Genomic DNA, 18861 nt, shown 5'->3' on the forward strand with positions numbered 1-18861 from the left:
CATTTACTCCATTCAATCTTACTCTGTTCAAGGAAGGCTCATCATACAACATTTACCTTCTTACCAAACAGTCAATAATCACTATTCATTGTTTTAATTCAAATGTTTATATTATATGTATTCTCTTATCATTATTTTGCTTCCCAAAGCAACATGATCACATAACATTATATTATATTCTATCATTGAACATTGTTGTTCTTCCTCCAGAATTCAAATGTGTATCACAAAATCAAACTTGTGCCCCAGGAATCTCTATTCGGTAATCAACTCAAACAATATATGGGCCCAATACGCACATCCTTCATATGATTCAATTACATTGCATGAATGGTTAAACGCGACATGTAATTTGACCCGACCCTTAACACTCGAACCGATTTATTCGATTTGAAATTCGATATAGACCCGAATATGATGATCCAAAATTGATTCGAAACCCAGAATAAATTGAATTGAATCAAAACCGATCTTAATTTTAGTTGAACCAAAATCAACCCGAATTGAAACCAGCCCAGACCCGACTTTAACCTGATAATTGAATCTAAGTGAATGAATAATTTATTACTGTTACTATTATTTTCTATTTTTAATAAATTGATAAATAATAGTTGAATGGTTCAATATAACATTTTCCTATTTAAAAGATCATCTCTGTATCTGATCTAATAACTTTTAAATTATTTAAAAAATTATTTAATACAAAAGATTATAAAATAAAATTACTCATATCTAAAATTCTAGATTATGTGATTAACTTTAATTCGCATCACTTAGATGATGGAAGGCTTAATAGATAAAGGGAATGAATATAATTAGGTTTACGTATAGACTGTTTTATTTTGATCTTATTTTACAAAAATAACTTATTTAATAAATAAATTATTTGGTTTAAAAAAATAATAAATAATTTATTTTCATAATATATAAATATTTATTTTGTTTATAATTTAAAATTAAAATATTATCAGAAGTGTAATACCATTTATAAAATTATTTATATCAATATTCATACGAATTTAATTATTATAATATATTTATAAATAGACATCAAACATCTAATTAAAAAATTTAATTGAGAATAAAATTTATAATATATAAAATTTAATTCTTCACCAAATAGTTTGCACCATAAGTCTTATAGGTTCGGGTTAAATTGTCATCAATAAATGATAATGTAATTTGAAACATAAAGTATTTCAAAGTTGAACTTAAATGATAAGATTGAAAATAGAAATATACATTTTTTCTTATAAGAATATATCAATAATTTTATATATACTTGATTGGACTTATGTTTAACTCAACCTGAATTGACACAAAAATTTAAAGATTGACCCAAACCAAAAATATCAATCCGATATTGACCCGACTCAAAAATCAATCGATCCGATATTGACCTGACCTGAAAATCAACCGATATGATTTTGACCTGACCCGAAAATAAACCGATATGATTTTGACCTGACCCGAAAACCAATAGATCCGATATTGACTCGACCCATAAACCAACCGATCATGTAACACCTATTTCCCGTATATGTCCTCGTACATGAGTTATAAATGTCACATGTCTTTTAAAACGTTTATGTACTAAAAAACCAGTAAAATTTGGTTTCCTTAAATAAAACGGTTTAATAAATAAATATACTTATACTATAATTTATGTCAAAACCCATATTAAAACAATACAAACTCTTTTTATATGTATACATGTTACTAGAAATTTAAAACAACAGTAGTATGTCATTACTGATACCGGTAAATAATCTTTGATGATTGATTTCAAGCTCAACTCCTTACTCTACTCGCTCCTTTTACCTACGAGTGAAAATCATAACATACTAAGTATACACTTAGTGAGGCATAAGAAGAGTAAGTAAAACAATTTAAATCATAAGTAAGCCATAAAAGATCAAAATATGAATCAAATCGTATAAAATATATATAAACGCATAAAACTAACTTGATAAGCCAAATTTCCGTCACATAACCTGCGAAACATTATTTCATATGCATAGCATACTTATTCAAAAATATCCATTCAGAACCCAATGTATGATAGATGAGAATGCAAGGTACATAAATTGCACATAAGTGTTAAACGAAAGTATAGGTGCAGTAGTAACAACAACACTATACTAATATATCGAAATGGTAATTCACAACTCATTATGAACACCATCAATGAACACATAGTGCCGAAAGTAAGCAAAGGTACTAATACTAAAATGAACCAAATGCATTAAACAAAATCGATCGATAACCACCTTATTCAAGGTATTAACAAGTGCTCATTATGAATACCATCATTGCACACATAGTGCCACAGTACACAAAGTACTACTCCAAGTACACAAAGTACTGGTATAAAAATGCAATAATGCATTAAATAAAATCGATCTATAATCATCATACTCAAAGTATGTCGAAATGCACCTATGACTCTTAATGTACATACAATAGGCTATTATATCCCAAAACACATATTAAACATTTATTCTGAAACACCAATACATGTTAAATAGAGTAAAATACATCCAATTGTTTTAAGGCAGTTCATACCCTAAAACCCTTCAATAAAATCATTTTCATAAACTTTATGAAAATAATTCAAAATACGTTAAAAACATTGTAACACCCCCGACCCGTACCCGACCCGGATACGAATTTGAGGTGTCACATTGACTTTTTAACACTTGAAAACTATGAAAATCTGACTAAAAGTTGACTTTTTTACTTTTATTTGACTAAGAAAAATGAAAAATTGAAAACACATATTTAAAATACATATCGGAGCATCTATGATTTACACATTTTTAGTACATGCCAACAATTTACATAAAATCAAATCACATACTATTCAATTTACTTTGATTTGATATCCTTCAGAGATATATTGTCCTGCCCTTGCTTACTCTGCTAACATCTCTAAACCTACGTGTGAAAACAACCACATGCTAAGTCTTTGACTTAGTGAGGCATTTATGAGTATAATAAAACATTTAAAAATACTTGCTTATACATTTCATTGAAAAATACATAATACGAAAATCAATTTACTTTTCATATCACTAACATATATACTTTTAGACACCGTACAATTTATAATTAATTTTCATTTCATATGACTACATATACACTTATACACTTTTCAATCCATACAATTTGTTTAATTTATATCCATTTATTTAATTAGCCCAACGTATATTACTGAGAACTCAAGGTATCTAAGTACATTGAGGTTGTGCACTAAATGCAGTCACCATTGCTCATATAATTTGCACAGAAGTGCCACGTAGAATTTGTACCGAAGTGCCACATAGATATGTCCTGAAGGACAGCATAGAATTAGTCCCGAAAATGCAGTTTCTCATTTTTCCTCTTATTCCATAATTGACAACCACATAAATTTTCATCTTTTCTCATAAGATCTTTTATTCAATCCAATAACAAAAGCTTTAAAATTTAATTATACAAACCAAACACTATCTAACTAAAAAGGCAATTACGTATTGGAATTCTGAAATAAAAATGTCTCTCGGCTTTATCGAATTACTACCATATTAACCTTTCATGTTTGTAGTTGATCAACACGTCTTCATTCTTCAAGGAATTCAATCCATTTCCTTTCTTTTTACTTCTTCAATTCAATACATACTCTTGACTTTTGATATCCGAATAGATGTAGTGTCATTCCCATGTAAATAGTGATGTTCAATCATCGAAGTAACCTCAATCATTGCCAACTTGAGATCATGAGTCAGTTTATTTCTTCCATCGTTCTCTAATTACTTAATAGTGCAAATAAAACTTTTCTTCTTGTGTTACACATCTTATAATTATAATACACATTACTATGATTCACATAGTCTTTTCCAAATTCTAATTACTGACCTTGAATCTTATGTTCATATTCTCTTTAACATCTCAAATTTTCTTGGCACTTAACAGTCCAAATAAGTGATATGTCTATCCTCCAACTTGGTCAGAGAGAATATAATAATTGACTATATCCTTATCCTCTTAGCTGAGTCTATATGGCCAAGGAATACAACCTTAGAAAATTTCCACATTTATGCTTAGTCAACTTAGCATACCATTTTTATCCCGATCCTTTAAACTCAAACACACACCTTAACATAACTTTTAAAATCTGAATAACTTGATCGGACCAACCATCTCACTGCAAATGGAAAATAGTGCCAAAATTAGATCGAGTTCCGAGGGCCTTGTTCAAAGAATTCTAAACCTTGAAGTAAACTTTAGATATCATCAGATGTAATTGAGACATATTTATCATACAATCAAACAATCTCTCTTATAAACAACTTAGCTTAATTATCCATAGAATAGTCAACTCATACTGTAATAATTTGTGCTGACTTAATCAATCTATCTACAATCACCCAATTTACGCTCTTTTTACTAAGTCTCTGAATCAAACCTGATACAAAATTCATAATAACCCTTTCTCATTTCTACTGATAACTAAAAATTATTTACTTCCACTTGAAATTTATTTATTACCTGATTTCAATTTACTGTAGTACTAATCTTATAAGCTATACCTTTTTATAACCCTTGTCATACTTAATCCTTTAATCCATTCACTTTAATTCCTTATATCTTTATTCCCTTCCAGAGTGAAAATACTTTCTTATTTCTTTACTATCTTAATATATTCTATACTCCTTCATTTTCCCTTGATTTCCTGCTCTATCCTTAACATGTACTTATATTTTCTTCCTTTATTCTAATAAAATAAACTTGAACTTTACCTTTGCATTCATTGTGCTATCTTTTTCTTCCAACAAACAATCGACGTACCATATCAATTTCCATAATTTTCTTATAGTCCTTAAAAAGTTCTATCATTTTTCTTTGTTTTACTTTTACTCATAACTCAGAAAATATTCCTTCTTAATTCAAAACTTCCTTGTATCTTAGGTGATCTCTTTTTCTTCGTACGTTACTATCATTCTCATAATGATATAAAAAGCATCTTCATACTACTTATAATCATTACTAATTGCCAAATTATTGCACCTTCCTAACTTTGGTAATCTACACTCCTTTATAAAGAATCTTATTCTTTATTATTCCTTATACTTAGAATTTCTCCACTTGATCCATCAGAACTAAATTCAAATACGTATCTAACCATTTAAAATACTTCTTCCACTTCAACTTGTACAATTTCTGATGAATTTTCTAATCCAGTTTACAAAATTTACACTTAGACCGAACTTGCTATTCTAATTCTTGACTTCTTATAAACTAAAAGAATTTCTAACTCCTTATTCATTTTTCAAAATAAATTTCTCTTACTTCAAACGAAACCCTCTTTTTTTATTTTCTGTACTACTTTAGAATCATTTTCAAATATCCTCTGCTACACTGCACTTATTTCTCCGACTTGCTTTTCCAAACTATCAATTTTCAACTGATCTTATTATTACATACTTTGCATTTCCTTGTTTCTTACTAATCTAAATAACTATTGTCTCATTTACTAATAACTTGCTTAGTGGGGAGGGGTCACCAAAAATTTCTCTATGAATCTTTTGAATAATCAGAGAATTTCAAAAGATTTCGAACTCAAAATAACTTTTCAAACTTTTACTCAATCACAACTCATACATATATTATACTTCTACCATTCCACCATTATCTTCTTTCGGAGAATTTTAAACCTTTAATCAAGATTTTTCCTTCATGTTATTCCTTTATCTTAATTAATCAAATTGTATTAGAAATTATTGATAGCAACTTATATCTATTTATCATTACCTTTGTGACCTTAAAACATTTAACCATCACCCTATATAAATATCATTTTTTCCAATTGAGTAAACTATAGTCTCGTTTCAATATACTCCTTACTTGTTGGCAGAACATTCCTTTTTCAACTTAAAGAAAAATTCGTACAACAATAACCTTTTTAACTGATCCAAAATATTTTCAATTCTTGAAAGAGAATACTTATTCTTCTTTGTTACTTCCAAAAATCTCAATAGGGAACATATTTACTTTTTTTATCACATATAATCCATCATACACGTGTTTGACCTCTTAGCAGTAAGACTACTCCATCTAAGATTTTCATTTCAGAATAGTGGAGACTATCTAAACATTTTCTCATCATTTAGCCAAAAATCCATAGAAACATGACCTTCCTCAGCTTCTCCCTTAAACTCGGGTGCTCCTAAACTTTTTAACTCTTTAATAACTTTCCTTCTCATAACTGGGGAAGTAGACGATTGGAAATGTTTCATAATCGCATCCAACTTTCAAAAAATATTCCATGAGGCATATATTATTCACTTTGTCTAATTACTACTTCTCTCATTAACTCTTTCTCCCGCTTCACTTCGGGATATATCTTAGTCTTACATCTATTAATATTTAATCACTTAACTATACTAGAAAGGATAACATACTCATTACACTATCATATCAGATATTCTTGTTATTTCGTTGGCATGTACAAACCAAACATTTTTAACACTTGACCGATCGGTCTTTTTCGAAAACTTGACTCAACCTAACCTCTGATACCAGTAAATGTAACACCCCCGACCCGTACACAACCCAGATACGAATTTTAGGTGTCACATTAACTTTTTAACACTTGAAAACTATGAAAATCTGACTAAAATTTATCTTTTTACTTTTATTTGACTAAGAAAAACGAAAACTTAAAAACACATATTTAAAATACATATCAGAGCATCTATGATTTACACATTTTTAGTACATGCCAACAATTTACATAAAATCAAATCACATACTATTCAATTTACTCTGATATGATATCCTTCAGAGATATGTTGTCCTACCCTTGCTTACTCTACTAACATCTCTAAACCTATGTGTGAAAACAATCACACGCTAAGTCTTTGACTTAGTGAGGCATTTATGAGTATAATAAAAACATTTAAAAATAATTTCTTATACATTTCATTGAAAAATACATAATATGAAAATCAATTTACTTTTCATATCACTGACATATATACTTTTAGACACTGTACAATTTATAATTAATTTTCATTTCATATGACTACATATACACTTGTACACTTTTCAATCCATATCAATTTGTTTAATTTATATCCATTTATTTAATTAGCCCAATGTATATTACTGAGAACTCAAGGTATCTTAGTACATTGAGGTTGTGCACTAAATGCAATCACCACTGCTCATATAATTTGCACAGAAGTGCCACGTAGAATTTGCACTGAAGTGCCACATAGATATGTCCCAAAGGACCACGTAGAATTTGTCCCGAATGACCACATAGAATTTGTCCCGAAGAACCGCATAGAACCCTCGACTCTTGGCATTCCAACTATACCTCTAATTCTCATAAAATATACTTTGGGCTTTAGCTTCATAATTAGATTTCATTACTTTATTCAAAATTTGTTTTATCCATGTAGAGCATTTTCACATAGAACACATTTACATATATCATATTCATGTATTTCATATACTCATTGCATTTCACATAGCCTTTCTCAACTTATAATTTATTCACATATATCAAATACTCATAGCATTTCATATGCCATTATTTAATTTATCATTTCTTTCGTAGAACATGTTCACATAATTCATATATTTATAGCATTTCACATAGAATATATATATATATATATATATATATATACTCATAGCAATAAAATTTAATCATTTCTTTTAAATTATAATTTAGCTAAAACCATAAATAATACTAATTATTTTGGTCAAAAGCATTTGAGGTTGGCTCCTCGCAAGCAGTCCTCCAATCGTATATAGAATAAGTAAGTAGCACTCACCTTTACCTCACTTAAGTCCTTAAGCAAAGTTTCTTTTCACTTTCACTAAATCACTTACTTCATCGAACCGCCCAGAACTTACACTTGATCGAAATCTACATATGAACATAACCAAAATGAATATCGGGTCTCACATAGCTATTACCAAATTAGCATTTTCATATACTAAAGGAAACACCTAACTCTCATTTTAAGCTGAACAATATTGGTATTATATACCCAGTACCGATATTTCCCTTATATGGTATTGATACCCACTTTAGCATCGATACCCTTTTTGCATTCTGGAAATTCATTTTCAATTATAGTATCGATACCCTTCTCTTGGTATCGATACAATATCGATACTAAACCTTCAATACTGATGCTATTCATCCGATTCATATGGTATCGATACTAAACCTTCAAGTACCGATATTCTTGCCCATAATTCACCCATTCCACTTCGAATTTTACCCAAAACTCCCTTAAATCTCATACTTTTAACCCAAATCAAACCCTTAAACTCACTTACACTTATTCCAACTAACTTATATCTATTAAAACCCCTTTAACATCTAAAATTCTCCATAGAACACTTGAGACTAAAAGTCATACTAATTCTTTAAACATGTTCTCAATCATTTCTAACACTTCTAACATCTTATTTAAACCCTTGACAAGTCAAATATACCTTTAAGAATCTAAATACAATCAATTTCAATCAATTCTCTTAAAAAACCATGTTACTAAGTTACCAATAACTCATTAATTCCATGGTTTTTAGTTATCTTTAAGTTTCCTTAAGCTTTTATATCACCCAAGGACTAAAAACCCACTCAAAAATGAAAGAAAAACCAGCTTGAAAAGTAACTCACCTTAGCATGGAGGTCCACGGGGAAGAGAAGAGTATAGTTTCCAGACTTTTCCTTTCTCCTTTCTCCTTTCTCCTTTCTCCTTTCTCCTTTCTCCTTTCTCCTTTCTCCTTTCTCCTAATATCCCATATGCTATATAGCCCTTAAAATGAATTTTTAATTCATTTCTTATCAAAAGATCATTTTACCATTCAATCCTTCAATATTTGATAATAAGTCCTACACAATATTTTCCAAAATTAGTCCTTGAACTTTTCAATTTATCAAAATATAACCACTAACTTTTAAATCCTTACACTTTATTCACTTACTCGATGTTTGGGGTATTAAAAACATGCTTAGTAGAAACACTTGAGGTTGACTCATCGCAAGTCGTTATCATATCATATAAGTACATAGTAAATACACTCACTTTAACAAAACTATTTATACAAGTCAAAATATAAGCCTCATTAAGCTTTAAGATTTATCTTATGCTTTAAATTCGCTTCTATTAAGAAGTTCATCACAATTTCATATTCTGGTAGTTTGCACTAACTTTAAAGAAATATTATTCTGTATTAATCTACCGACTCAAAAAATTATTTCGTTTATACCAATGGAAACTAGACTCGAATATGAATCGAACCATATAAGGAACTTCTTCTAGTTCAATTTTTACAATTTATTGTGAATTTTCAAAGTTGACTTATAGAATATGTTTTGAGCAGAATATGCTCCATGTTTTTTGATCTATTCTAGATTAAAAATTCATATCTTTTTTGTATACTCCTCGAAATTAGTAACTGTTTGGTTTACACAAAACTAGACTGATATAAAAATCCAACGGTATAAGATTCATCCTCTAATCACTACCATATTATTTATGGTGATTTTCTAAACTTACTGTTAAGAACATAATTTCTAGGCAAATTTCACCATTTTGTATTTTCAGCTTATTCACTAATTCTATTAGCTCACCAAATGAACAAATATACATGACCACAAAACATATAACAATTAGGAGTTACTTCTTACCATAGTAACTCTGTCACTGGCTCATCGCAAGCCAATGTTTGTTCGATAACATAAGTACAAATTAAATTTGCACTCACCTGATGTCCTTAGCTTGTAAACATTCCTTAGAAATTCACATTCCATCCTTAAGCATTTCCTTAGCTTTAATGTTTTTTAATCTTGATTTCAAGAAGACAATCTAAATGAGCATTATTACAAACATTTACAAATTCAAATTACATGTTAGAATCTTACTAACATAGACACACATCCTAAAAATTCTTTCGATTACTAATTTCATGGCACAACATAATTGTTGACCATAACACTTCAAATTGACCATTCAAGTCCCATTTTATCCAAATTTCACATAACATTTGCACCTAAGTTCACAACTTTTCCATATTTGTGATTTAAGCCTCAACTTTTACCAACTTCTCAAAATAATCAAATTTCACATTCTAACATCAATTTCAACGCTCAAACGTTAATTTCCATCATAGTACATCAACTATTGAACCATTACACATAGATCCCATAATTTTCCATAATTTTTGAATAGGACCCCCAACTTTCATAAAATTATAAAATGGTCCCCAAAATTTTATAAGGCTTGTAGAATATTTCCTACATAATTTCCAGCCCCTACATAATTTTTCTCGTCCTCAAAAGCCAAGTTCGAATAGTACAAGTCTAAGGTTCCATGATTTCACTTGGTTTTGATTCGATTAGAGCATGAAATCAACCTCTATTCAACCTTATAAAATCTCTACAATCAAAACCCTAATAAAATTTCATCAAAACATAACTTCCCTTAATTTTTAGGGTTAGGCTAAAACTACCAAATGCATTTCTAGGAGGTTTGATCATGATTTAATCATCAAACAAGCTAGGAAATGGTTCTACAACCTCAAAAACCTCAAAATCCATCATAAATTCCATAAATCCTAATATGAACATAAACCCTAAAATTTGGTATATTTGAACTCAAGCAAGATTAGCGTGCAATAATGTTACCAAATGATAGAGCTCATTGAATAAAACAATTTTATATTTCATGTCTTAATCCAAAAACCTAATAAATTGGCTTAAAATGAAAAATAAAAATTATCTTACCCAGAGTATGAAGGCCACGAAATGGAGGAGAAAGATGACAAAGTTTTCATGAAATTTTAGTTAATTTCATGTTAATTTATCATGTATTTAAGCTTAAATAAATATAAAATTCATTTAATGAGAAATGACAATTTTATCACTAATGAAACTTGATAATTACTTTCATACCAAGCCACATAACCCTTATCATTTTTTTAAAGTCAAATATAAACATTTACTCTTTACAACTTTGCCTATACAACTTTTCCAAAATTTCAATCTTGCCATTTTCATCAAACAATTCAAATTGAACATGAAAATTATTTATCAAATCCAATACTCCATATGATTTTGCATCATTTTAAAATATGAATATAATATTTCTAAGCTTAATTTATCATCCTTCAAATTATCTCAAAATTTCTATTCGATCCAATTTATTGAATTTTTTTAGACTTTAACACTTTCTAGTTTTTAACCCCAATTCCGAATCAAGAATTTGATTTCAATAAAACCTCACTCTCAAGAGTAAACTATTCATTTATAGAATAAAAAGTTTTTGTGGGAAAATTATCACTTAAGTCCCTAAACTTTTTTTAATTTTATACTTTGACCACTAAACTTTCAAAATTTATATTTTGGTCACTAACCAAAATTTCGGGATATTACAGATCCGATATTGACCCGACCCGTAAACCAACCGATATGATTTTGACCCGACCTAACCCGACTTACCATTAACCCGAATATAAACTAAACCCGAAATAACCTGACCGAGTCAAGTGTCGAACCAAAATAACTCGACCCAAAATGATAAAATCCGATCCCTATCCGAATGACCCGTTTTCAACCTCTACATTTACTAACGGGTGTAATTGCTGAAATTGTGAATTCAAGTCTAAACAATACTGAATTATTAATTTAAATTCAGTGACAACTTCCGTGCAATCGTAGAAAAGTAAGAAAACAAATAACTTGTTAACTGTTATCTCCAATCGTAGAAATGAACATAATTTTTTGGCATTAGTCGAATCGTATTGGATGCTCGGCTGGGAACTTTTCGACACATTATCTAAGCCTACTTTTGGGAACTAACCGCAACTTTCGCTCGTTGTGGGAGCCGGTAATCGAGAAAGTGGATAGCAGGCTAGCAGGTTGGAAGTCTCGTGCTTTCTCCTTCGAAGGTAGGATAGCCCTGATCAGGTCAGTTCTGTCAAACCTCCCGGTATATTTCTTGTCAGTATTCAAGATGCCAGTTTCTATCTATAACAAGTTGAACAAAATCTTCGTAAGGTTTCTTTGAGGTGGTTCGTCCAATAAGAAAGAATTCATTGGATCAGCTGGAGTTATGTTTGCAAACCGATTGATATCAGAGGTTTGGGGCTAGTGGACTTAAAACGGAAAAATTTTGGTCTCCTCGGCAAATAGAACCTTGGCCCCTCCGATATTCTTCTTCCTTTTAATCAGATGAATGGGGTCTCATGGATGTGGCGTGGAATTTTAAATACTCTCTGGTGTCGGTGAGGATTTGAACCTGAACTTTTTCAATTGCAAGTCGGTGACGGCAGAGCAATCAGGTTTTGGCACGATAGATGGATCAGTAATCGTCCTCTAAATGAGAGTTTTCCGAGAATATTTGCTTTGGCAGCGAACAAAGAGGGGATGGTAGCAGAGTTTGGCGTTAAGACTCCATTGGGATGGAATTGGTCTATCTCGCTTAGGAGGAACGTTTTTGGTTGGGAAGAATCTCAATGGGAGGTGCTACTTCGCCTTCTTAACGGTTTCGTAAGTTCGACTTCGAATTCTGATTGGATCAAGTGGCTCGGTTCCAGTGATGGTTTATATACTGTTAAATCAGCGGCCCCTCTTCAGTATCCGAGTGGTCCTTCAGAGTTTAAATGGAAGAAGATAGTCTGGTTAGGGATTGCTCCTTTTAAAGAGGAGTCGTTGGTTTGGCGTGTGCTACAGGGCAGAGTACTAGTTAGGACTGAACTTAGTAAGAGACGGGTAGTTTTACCAGACTTGATGTGTCCATTCTACTTGCTGGTTCCGGAAACTATCCAGCACGTATTCTTTTTTTCCGGCTAATCATGGAAAGTTTGGGGAGCCTTCTTGGTTATGTGGGGTGTTTCTTTAGCTTTCCCTGCGGATCCAATCAGTTGTATGATGTTATGGTGCGAATCTCTCGCTTTGAATCTGCATTGGAATATTGTGTGAAGCACTCTACCTTTTGCGATCATTTGGTCACTTTGGCTACATAGGAATGACTTGGTGTTTAATGGTAAGTAATTAGATGTGCCACAGTTAGCGTTCCTGGTTAAATTCCGTGTAGGTTGCTGGTTGAAGGAAAATTTCTAGACTCCTCTATCACGTTGGAAGCGTTGGCAGCTGATATTACACTTGCGGATGATACTCTCTTGAAGAAGAAGGTGGTTAAGTCTGGCGTGTCTTGGATTCCGCCTCCTAGGGTTCAGTAAAACTTAATGTAAATGGTGCCATGTGGGTGGATGGACTCAAGGAAGGTATTGGCGAGATCCTTCGTGATCATGATGGCAACACGCTAATGTCCTTCTCGGTTCCTATTGGGTGTGGATCTTTGGTGCAAGCGGAAATTTTGGCAATTGATTTTGCAATAACACTGTTCATGGACTCAAGGTGGTTTAAGGCTTATGAGTTAATAATTGAGAGTGATTGTGCTGTTGTGGTTAGTTGGATCTCCAACCCTCCCTCTATCCCGTCCGAATGGGCGTCTCTCCTCCATCCTATCGTTGAGTCGGTATCTCAAGGAAGTTTTCTGGTTAAGTTTATCTCCAGAAGGTGCAATTCGACATCTGGTTAAGTTTATCTCCTGAAGGTGCAATTTGACAGCTGATCAGAGAGCTAAGCAGGCTTGTGATTTAGCTTCTGCTTTGGTGGAAGTGTAATTGACAGGGTTCACGGTGGTTCTGGCTTAAACTCAAAAAGGGGAGGCTACTAGTTGCTGGTTCAGATGAATGGGTAGTCAGGAGTGGAATACGCCTCCTGGAATGAGGATGAGGACCACTGTATATGGCAGTTGTAGCATCATATACGTTTTGTGTCTTGTTTTTGGCAGGCTGTTGGTTTTTTTGGTGCTTGGCATGTGTTTGATCTTGTTTCCTAAGAAGGGTTAGGCTTCAGTTTTTGTTCACTGTTTTGGGACACTCTTTTTCCTCCTCTTAGGTTTAGGAAGGTTTTTTAACGAAACCCTTGACAATGTGTGTACCTCTTCTAGCAATAAAATTCCTACTTTTTTTATTTTAAAAAATGTCAACTTTTGTACAAGTGGAGAAAACAAGAAAACCAAGAATTTTCACATTTATCCGGACGGGATTTAGTTTAGTTCATTCAGTTACTTGTAATGTATAAATGATGCCCAAGTAACATTACATATGTTGAAAGGATCGAAGACACCTTCTACATATAGAAGTGACGTTGTACAAGTCTAATGCTAGTGTGAAATACTTACTATCTTCTAATTAGCTGTTTCATTGTAAGGATTAATTCCCAGTGCTCCATAATATGCTTTCTCTGCATTTGTCAGCCGATCTTGGAACATTGTCCATTCTTTCCTACACCTTTCCCTCACCTGCCACACCAATATTTCCAACTTTTACCACAACTCTCGTCCAACACATGCATACATACATGTTTAAATACGCAATGGGTGTAAATATATATATTTATTCATACCCCTTCCCATGGAGCCCTTCCACCCTCTGCTTTCCCCTGTGAGAAAAGAAGAAAAGAGAAGTGAATTATATACTGTGCATAATGAATAGTAACAACGATTAAAGCGCTAATGTTTACCTGGTTTCCGAGCGAAGGAACACTTTTATGTACAATCCACTGAGCATCTACAACCCCGATTTTCTCATGAGGAGGCTGCTCACGGTCAAAGTTACAAATCAGTGTTAGGTTGTCTGTATATGGGAGAAAGCCAACTAATGTAGGAGGAATAAGTCGTCTCTGACCTCAACACATTTCCGAAGAGAGAAATCAAGGCCCCATCCATGAACCAAGTCGTTCTGCGTTTCAAAGGAGAAATTTATCATAAACTGGGAATAGTTGAGGATTGACAACATTCAAAAGAATCAGCTTGCTGCTTACCTGAATCATATGCCAAACACATCGCCATGCATCACGAGAGAACACTGTAGCCATGATCTCGACAAATCTAAGCATCAAATATGCAAGAACACTTGGGTAATATTCAAGGATTAGCAATATGATTAAAGATTTTAACAAATGGGATTAATTATGTTTCATACGCTGCACAAGGGGGCAGATGCGGATCAGTACACCAGCCAGGTCTCTCCTCGGTATCCCTATAGGAGCAAAAATAAATACCACAGATCAAACTACCTTTCTACCAAAGAAAACATTCCAACCTATGCAAAATTACCGATTAGGTATACAGAAACCATAATCAAGCTGTTAGGATCAGGTTAGGCTAAAATGCTCTTACTTGTGAACTTCGCCGCCATCTCTCTTTCTTGTCATTGCCCATGTCAGTCCTGCACTACTTGCATCTAAACCAGGCTGGGAAATTTCTAAACCATATTTTCGGACAAGTTTTATATATCTGAGAACAAAAGGAGTTTACTTTTAGCTTAACTGAACATATTTTCACTTGAAGCAGGAAAGTGAACATATGGACTTACTCTTCCGCATCGAAGTTCTCCACCCCAAGATCCTCATCCCACATGAAAATGTACTCATAGGGCGCAACAATATCGGGGTGCAAAAAGCGCTTTGCATACCACCTGTATAAAATAGTAAGGAGTTCGAGTACAAACACAACTGGAGCTTAGCAAAATCCCATACAACCTACAAGAGTCAAGTAAGAGAAAAGGAACCAGTTGCTAACCATTTAGTCTGCTTTGGAACACTCACGTGAATAGCTCGTTTTGACCAATCAAACTCATCCCATTCAGTTGTAAGACCATCGTAATGAAACAATATAATTGTGAAATTCTCTGAAAACTGCAAAACAGAAGTTTTAGATATGAGAGTAAGACATACTAGGGAACGTATATAGTGTGTATGTACAAGCGCAGTGGGAGAGGTCTGACCTTTTTCACAGCTGCATCAATATTGTCTTTCTGATTATAACCAACGGTAAAAGTTACAAGATACTTTGGTATGATGGTTAAGTCCTGCAAATGCGACCCATCAACCCGGATTATATCCGAGAAAAATGATCATTACCCTATTCAACTTCATTAGAATACAAGAGTAAAAAATAACACAAATCCAACTTTTTAAAATTCCTCCTTACGTTTAGATGGCAACCAGTTCACAATCTGACATGAATCAAACTATGACAATGAAACATAAAAATGAGTCGATATGAAGTGTTGAAGATGAATACCTCACTTGGCTGACCCCATAATCGACGAAGGTAGAGGTCGGACTCAGATGTAACTATACCAGGGGGAAGTCTTTCAGCACCCCGTGGATTTGAAGGAATCCAGATCTGCCATAATTAAGGATTAACGGTTAGTGCTACCGCTAAAACGTGCATGTGTTGATGCTAATTGATTTTCTTTGAAAATCGGTACATAACCATAGAAGACCATCACATATTAGCCCGATAAGGAAAGTCTAATCGAAGCAGATTTTGAATCCTATCACCAATCACATAACGTATAAAGAACAGTGCGACACCATCAGAGGTTGATGCATATACATAGTAATATATAAGACAATGAGTAAAGGAGGTTCACAAAGTTTCTCCAGCCTATATTAACAAGATTAGAAAAGAATTTGCATCCATCTACGGGTAAAATCTTTAATTTTTGTTTCTTTAGTCATAAAACGGTTCTAACCAACACTCAAAATTTCATTGATATGACAAAACAATCAATTGAGAACCAAGAAGTTGTACATGTAATTGATTGCATTGAAAAGTTCTAGTCAAAACTCTTGCGATGATACTAACACCACCATAACAAATAAGTTCATAAGATACCCCTTGCTTGAGGGGCTCCATCCTAAAGAAAAGATAGTTTCATCAATTGATAAAACTGACGTCTGGATGTTGAGTTCCCCATTACAAAAAATGCAAAAAATTAATTCGTTATATGCTGATAAAACTAATCCTAAATTCGTCTAACTTCAAACTTAATTCAATGTAAATATCGCTCTGATAGCTTATGAAGTGAACTTTTTGTGTTCAAAAATCTTCAACTATTTTAGTAGAAATCATGGTTAAAATTTTCATAATTTCAAGGCAAAGGACAACCTACAATCTAAGTTTCTGAATAGTAATGCGGCATAAAAAATCGAAATAAAGGGGATTTACCTTTTTCTCGGTGTAGTTGTAAGATGACATTGATGCAACCTTATTAGCCTTGAGAGTGTTCAAAGCATTAAATAGTGTTTGTGTTGAAAGGCCAGAATACTTGTCCTCAATATATGTAAGATCGATGGAAGGGAATAGGGTCGATGGGAGATTCATCTACCAAAATTCAAATATATCGAAATCAACTCGTTATGAAATGGTAAATAACACAGGAAAGGGGAGAAGGAAACAAAAGAAAACCAAACATTTAACAGCGGGACGTATGGGAAGGTGCGAGTGCCATTGTATACCTTTGTCAATGAAACTGTTGGAAAGGATACACCTAAAAAAAGGCCGAAAATAACTCCAGCAAAAGCCATAATAATAAGCCTCATTGTCTCATTTGGTATCCTTAAATTAACACTGCAGCCCAATAGAGGTGAACGTAACTCATATTAATTCCACTTTTGGTGTTACTTAAACAATTTATACTAGTAAAAATGCAAATGAACGGTTTGCCGCAAAACAATAGTACAAAAGGTGATACCTCCGTAAGGGAATTCCCATTATGCTCATGATCTTCTTATTCTACTTTTACAAAGATAACTGCACCATATGCAGTCATCAAGTTTGAAGTTCAAATTATAACCTGCAGAGCATGATATAACAATGCTGAAAAAAGGTTTACTAAAAATTAGTATTAATTACATAGCACAAAAACAGACCAAGTAGTTCAAATGGTTCTCTAGTCAGTGATAGATTAATCTCAGCTAATCACATTTTACATATAGAAATTGGTTATTCTTGAAGAACTAACTCAACCTGTTACTTGAATTTAGCAGTAGAGTTTAGCTGCAAAATCCCAAGCTCTATGTCAGTACTGGAAATGAAGATCAACCAAAAAAGAAATGTTTTTCTAAAACGTACATATATATATTTAACTTGGCATAGAAAAATGATTTCAACTTTAGATTTCCTTTAAAGGAAAGGTGTTTGTACCAATTAAGTTATGCTTCAGTTGCAACATATAAACAGGAGATCTGAGATGCAGCTTATTAAGTTGAAAAGGAACAACTTTTTTAATGAACCAGAGCGAATGGATAAAGCACAAATTTTCGAGATTGATCTCCCAGCATACGAATTAAGCTAAACAAGCTTGAAAATTTCCCTTTTAGCCACACCCACAAATTAAAACTGCAGAAGAGGAGGAAGAAGCTGAAACCAAGCAAAATCATATTGTTCTTAAGAACGCAAATTCAGCTGAAAAAGTATCAAGTTTTTCGTTAACATGAAATCCAAGCTAAAAAAAGTTCTTACATCCCCTTTGCCATGAAAAAAAGAAAAAAGTTCCTGTTTTGGAATAGCTTAAACCCATTTCAATTGAACAATTTTACACAAGCTTTGATCACAGCTATTCATAAAACAAAAAAGTCGAGAACTTGGAGAAACCAAAACGAGAACCATTGAATTAAGCATTCAAAAACACATTCCTTTCCCAGAGAAACAATAATAATTAATGAGAAAAAGGACATACTTGGAACCAAACCGAGGATTTTTCAATCTGGGAGTTCCTTGAAAGAGTGGGATGGTGAAAATTCTGAATCTTGAGAGAGAAACAAATTTAGCAACCACAAACAATAAGCAGCCTGAAGACTGGTCCCAAGGTTAGGCAGCTTCCCTTTATTCCAATCTTTAAAACGTACTAATAACTGTTGAAGACTTCGTTGTTGAAATCCTGTCAATTTCTGTTACCCTCTATTCACAATAAATTCTGGTAAGTTGCCAA

The 18861-nt window shown here is 32.7% G+C and overlaps 1 protein-coding gene across 2 annotated transcripts; it reads right to left on the minus strand.

Moving 5' to 3' along the window:
- Positions 1-27: 27 nt before the first annotated feature.
- LOC120187336 lies at positions 28-18837 on the minus strand. Of its 2 annotated transcripts, none has more exons than XM_039191078.1 (16): positions 18610-18837; positions 17623-17681; positions 17387-17498; positions 17097-17252; positions 16164-16268; positions 15865-15948; positions 15660-15775; positions 15454-15555; positions 15258-15374; positions 15061-15117; positions 14900-14966; positions 14764-14817; positions 14600-14674; positions 14483-14518; positions 14204-14378; positions 28-37 (listed from the first exon to the last, which is right to left on the minus strand). In XM_039191078.1, the coding sequence occupies exons 2-15, from the start codon at positions 17649-17651 to the stop codon at positions 14265-14267; spliced, it is 1224 nt and encodes a 407-aa protein (XP_039047009.1). In that variant the 5' UTR covers positions 17652-17681; positions 18610-18837; the 3' UTR covers positions 28-37; positions 14204-14264. The 2 variants fall into 2 exon arrangements, with proteins under 2 accessions (XP_039047009.1, XP_039047008.1); XM_039191077.1 differs by having other exon boundaries at positions 17623-17724.
- Between the last annotated feature and the right edge of the window lie 24 nt (positions 18838-18861).

Source organism: Hibiscus syriacus, unplaced genomic scaffold, assembly GCF_006381635.1.
Source record: "Hibiscus syriacus cultivar Baekdansim isolate YM2019G1 unplaced genomic scaffold, ASM638163v2 tig00113725_pilon, whole genome shotgun sequence".
In the NCBI taxonomy this organism is placed as follows: domain Eukaryota; kingdom Viridiplantae; phylum Streptophyta; class Magnoliopsida; order Malvales; family Malvaceae; genus Hibiscus; species Hibiscus syriacus.

What these genes read in the sequence shown, in the direction of transcription:
- LOC120187336 (XM_039191078.1), bottom strand. Translation starts at nt 17,651, where the DNA reads ATGAGCATAATGGGAATTCCCTTACGGAG. An exon ending in TTGATGCAGCTGTGAAAAAG is followed by an intron (nt 15,776 to 15,864) that starts GTCAGACCTCTC and finishes TCTGTTTTGCAG; the next exon opens with TTTTCAGAGAATTTCACAAT. An exon ending in GTTCCAAAGCAGACTAAATG is followed by an intron (nt 15,556 to 15,659) that starts GTTAGCAACTGG and finishes TATTTTATACAG; the next exon opens with GTGGTATGCAAAGCGCTTTT.